At 39.0% G+C, this 4,740-nt stretch overlaps 1 protein-coding gene across 1 annotated transcript; it reads right to left on the bottom strand.

Moving 5' to 3' along the window:
* Nucleotides 1–3,558: 3,558 nt before the first annotated feature.
* Nucleotides 3,559–4,506, bottom strand: LOC123953406 (olfactory receptor 1L8-like). Its single transcript, XM_046023620.1, has one exon. The coding sequence runs from the start codon at nt 4,501–4,503 to the stop codon at nt 3,559–3,561; it is 945 nt and encodes a 314-aa protein (XP_045879576.1). The 5' UTR covers nt 4,504–4,506.
* Between the last annotated feature and the right edge of the window lie 234 nt (nt 4,507–4,740).

Raw genomic sequence — 4,740 nt, 5'->3', positions numbered from 1 at the left:
TTTGTTATGCTCCACAAATAAGTGAGACTATATGATACTTGACTCTCTCTGCTTGACTTATTTCACTCAGCATAATCTCTTCCAGTCCCGTCCATGTTGCTACAAAAGTTGGGTATTCGTCCTTTCTGATGGAGGCATAATACTCCATTGTGTATATGTACCACATCTTCCTTATCCATTCATCCGTTGAAGGGCATCTTGGTTCTTTCCACAGTTTGGCGACCGTAGCCATTGCTGCAATAAACATTGGGGTACAGATGGCTCTTCTTTTCACTACATCTGTATCTTTGGGGTAAATACCCAGCAGTGCAATTGCAGGGTCATAGTGAAGCTCTATTTTAAGGGATGGAGAAGCATCTTTCATGCCAATGGGCCTCAAAAGAAGGCCGGAGTAGCGATTCTCATATCAGATAAATTAGATTTTAAACTAAAGACTGTAGTCAGAGATACAGAAGGACACTACATAATTCTTAAAGGGACTATCCGCCAAGACGATCTAACAATTGTGAATATCTATGCCCCCAATATGGGAGCACCCAATTACATAAGAAAACTATTAATCAAGATAAAGAGTCATATTGATACGAATACAATAATATTAGGAGATCTTAATACGCCTCTCTCAGAAATAGACAGATCATCGAAGCAGAAAATTAATAAAGAAATAAGAGCATTGAATGAAACATTGGACCAGATGGACCTCATCGACGTATACAGAACATTCCACTCTAAAACAACAGAATATTCATTCTTCTCAAGTGCACATGGAACCTTCTCCAGAATAGACCACATACTGGGTCACAAAGCAGGACTCAACTGATACCAAAAGACTGACATTATTCCCTGCATATTCTCTGATCACAATGCTTTGAAACTGGAGCTCAATCACAAGGAAAAGTTCAGAAGGAACTCAAACACCTGGAAGCTAAAGACCACCTTGCTTAAGAATGCTTGGATCAACCAGGAGATCAAAGACGAACTTAAACAATTCATGGAAACCAATGAGAATGAAGACACCTTGGTCCAAAACCTATGGGATACAGCAAAGGCGGTTCTAAGGGGGAAATACATAGCCATCCAAGCCTCCCTCAAAAACATTGAAAAATCCAGAATACACCAGCTGTCTCTACACCTTAAAGAACTGGAGAATCAACAACAAATCAAACCAACTCCACACGCAAGAAGGGAAATAATCAAGATTAGAGCAGAGATCAATGAGGTAGAAACGAGAGATACAGTAGAACGTATCAATGAAACTAGAAGCTGGTTTTTTGAAAGAATCAATAAGATCGATAAACCATTGGCCACACTAATCCAAAAGAAAAGAGAGAAAGCCCAAATTAATAAAATTATGAATGAAAAGGGAGAGATCGCAACTAACACCAAGGAAATAGAAACAATCATCAGAAATTATTACCAACAGTTATATGCCAATAAGCTAAGCAACCTAGATGAAATGGATGCATTCCTGGAAAGCTACAAACTCCCAAAATTGAACCAGGAAGAAATTGACAACCTGAATAGACCGATATCTAGTAATGAGATTGAAGCCGTGATCAAAAACCTCCCAAAAAACAAGAGCCCAGGACCTGACGGATTCCCTGGGGAATTCTACCAAATGTTCACTTTTTTAAAATTTAAATTCTATTAATTCACATATAGTGTATTATTAGTTTCAGAGGTAGAGTTAAGTGATTCATCAGTTGTATATAACTCCCAGTGATCATTACATCCTTAATGATCCTCCTTATGTGATTCCTCCTTAATGCGATTCACCCTCCTTAATGTGATTCCCCACCCTCCTCCCCTCCAGCAACCCTCAGTGTGTTGTTTCCTGTGGTTGAAAGGCTCTTGTGGTTTGTCTCCCTCTCTGATTATTTCTTGTTTTATCTTCTCCCCTGAAAATATTTTACTATATTAATTATTTTAGCTTTGTTGAAGTCTTGAAATTTGGTAATGTGTTTCCTCAAACTTTGTGGTTTTTCTTCAAAATTGTCTTGGTTATTCTAAGGTGTTTTCATATTCATTTAAATTTTAAAATGGGCTTGTCAATTTCCAAGGAAAATGACCAGGTTCCAGTGCTCAGGCTTGGAGTAAAGTGGGTAGAATCAGTATTTGCTCTCCCACAGCCCACAGTGACAACCTGGTTTGGTGTAGGGTATTTGTTGACTGTGGTTAGGGGAGGAGGTCACAAAAGAAAACAAATCACAAAGACCTCTTGTTTTTCAATGAAAATGCTTGATGCAGTAGGATGATGCCGATATATCTTTAAACTTTCACACATTTTGGTACCTAGAATGCTACATACTATTAAATTATAACTCAAGTGAAAGAGCCAAATAATGACATGTTTCAGATAGGCATACATATAGAAAATTTCACCTCTTTGGACCTTACAAAGAAAGTCTCTCACCATTACATTAGTCATCTGATTTATTAAGAGGTTCATATTCCATGTGTTATTTTAAACAAATCAGAGATTATAAATGTGTTAATTGGAAATGATCTCCCTCTCTCTCACCTACTGCACTGACTTTGCCCACATATATGTTTATATAATCTTTAAAAACAATGAATTCAGTTTTATACTTGTTACAAATCTTCTTTTTTCTACCTAATGGCTTTCAGGGGATAAATATCCATTTGATTCTTCCAACTTGCTACATACTCTTACATGCTCTGTAGTTAAAAATCATTTCTCCATTCTTTATTGACAGGATTTTAAATTGTTGTCAATTTTTACGTGTCATAAACTTGGAATCACTGAAAAATATATATCTCAGTATCCATATACACTTATGATAGTATTTCCATAGGTTAGATCCTAAGAGTAGGAGTTTCTATAACAAAGTATTAAATCACATATTTTTAAACATGCAGCTTTAGGGATAGATGGAGGAAAGTTATCTCCATTGTGGAATGGATAATTTTCATGTAATCATCCTTGGTTCTTGTTCATTCCAGCCATTACTATTTGTAAATTGTATGGTAAAAAGAAATAAGAGAAAAATAAAAAAGAAATAAAACCACAATGAAACAATCAAGAATAGAAAGATAAGAGTAAGGCAAAAACTTAATTTTTAAGCAAGAAAAAAATTTTATGAAAGAAAAAAATAAGGAATTATAAAAATCTTCAAAATGAGAAAAGTAGCTAAAATGTAATTCTTCTCCCCCCATTCTTTTTTCCTTAAAATGTTTGCAAAGATATTAAACAGCTATAAATTATGTGGCTATTTTTAGCAATATACTGAAATGTGAAATGTTTTGGGGGGTTAAGTCTTATAAAAGGAGAGCAATTTGTTCAGGATTTGTTCGAAAATGATTAGTTTAAAGCAGCACTTGGAAGATGAGAACATGATGAATCTTTGTGGGAAAATGGAGGAATAGTGAGGAAAAGTATCATGATTTCAGCAGAGGCAGGGTCCATAGGTTAGCTGTCATCAATGGATGTGAGCTTTATCTCAGACGGGTTAAAAAAGCTAACTTCCAACAGTTCAGTTTTCATGAAGATCTAGTAGAGACCAGATTTGAGTGGAGCAGATTACATGTGTGGGTTTGTTAGGAGGGTGCTGCCTGGGACTTTCTCCTGCACATCAGCTTCCTCAGGCCCTGTTTCAGGTCTCTGTTTCTCAGACTGTAGATAAAAGGGTTTAGCATGGAGGACAGAACTGTGTAGACAAGTGTTGCTATGTGGTCCCTGGCAGTGTAGGTGGACAGGGGCTGTAAATAGACATAGAAGATGCTTCCATAAAAGAGAGTTACCACGGTGAGGTGAGAGCCACAGGTGGAGAAGGCTTTGCGTTTCCCAGCGGCTGAGGGGATCTTGAGAACTGCAATGAGGATTCGAAGATAAGAGAAAGTAATGCACAGAAAGGGGGTCCCCAAAACAATAGAACCTTCAGACAGTATCACAATTTCATTGACAAAAGTGGGGGAGCACGACAACTTCATCAGGGGACTGAGGTCACAGAGGAAGTGATGGATGACATTGGAGTCACAGAAGATGAGGCGATTCAGTAGCAGTGTGTGTAGGAGTGAGTGGAGGTGAGGAAGTGAGCAGGAAAAGGCCACCAGCAGGACACAGCGGTGGTGGTTCATGGTGGTGACATAGTGGAAGGGGTCACAGATGGCCACATAGCGGTCAAAGGCCATGACTGCCAGAAGGCAGCTGTCAGTGTTGCCCAGAGCATAAATGAAATACATCTGTGTCAGACACCCAGCATAGGAGATGGTCTTCTCTGACAGGAAGTTCACAAGCATCCTGGGGACAACGGTTGTTGTAAAGCAAATGTCAGTGAAGGACAGGAAACTCAAGAAGAAATACATGGGGGTCTGGAGCTGGGGGTCAGAGTGGATGGCCAGGATGATGAGTAGGTTCCCGATTATGGTGACCAGGTACATGGTGAGGAAGAGGATAAAGAGTGGTGTCTGGTCTTCAGGCCTGGAGGAGAGTCCCAGGAGAATGAACTCAGAGACACTGCTGGTGTGGTTGACTCTTGCCATTGGCTTGGGTCTAGTTATATCCACGATGTTTTGTTATTTACCTTACTCCAAGCCCACAACCCAGCAAGTATTTTTTTCCTCTGCTACAATGCAGTGACCCTTGTCAATCTCCCTTGATGTGGTCCTCCGTTCCCAAAATCATGGCATCACAAGGCCATATAGTTAAGGCTGGAGGGAAGAAGAACAATTTTCCTTTAGAAACCATTAGAGATGGACCTCACTGATTCCAGTTGAGTA

The sequence above is a fragment of the Meles meles genome, chromosome 11 (assembly GCF_922984935.1).
Source record: "Meles meles chromosome 11, mMelMel3.1 paternal haplotype, whole genome shotgun sequence".
NCBI lineage: Eukaryota > Metazoa > Chordata > Mammalia > Carnivora > Mustelidae > Meles > Meles meles.
Note: the sequence above shows the minus strand (reverse complement) of the source record. Positions and strands in the feature narration are given on the sequence as shown.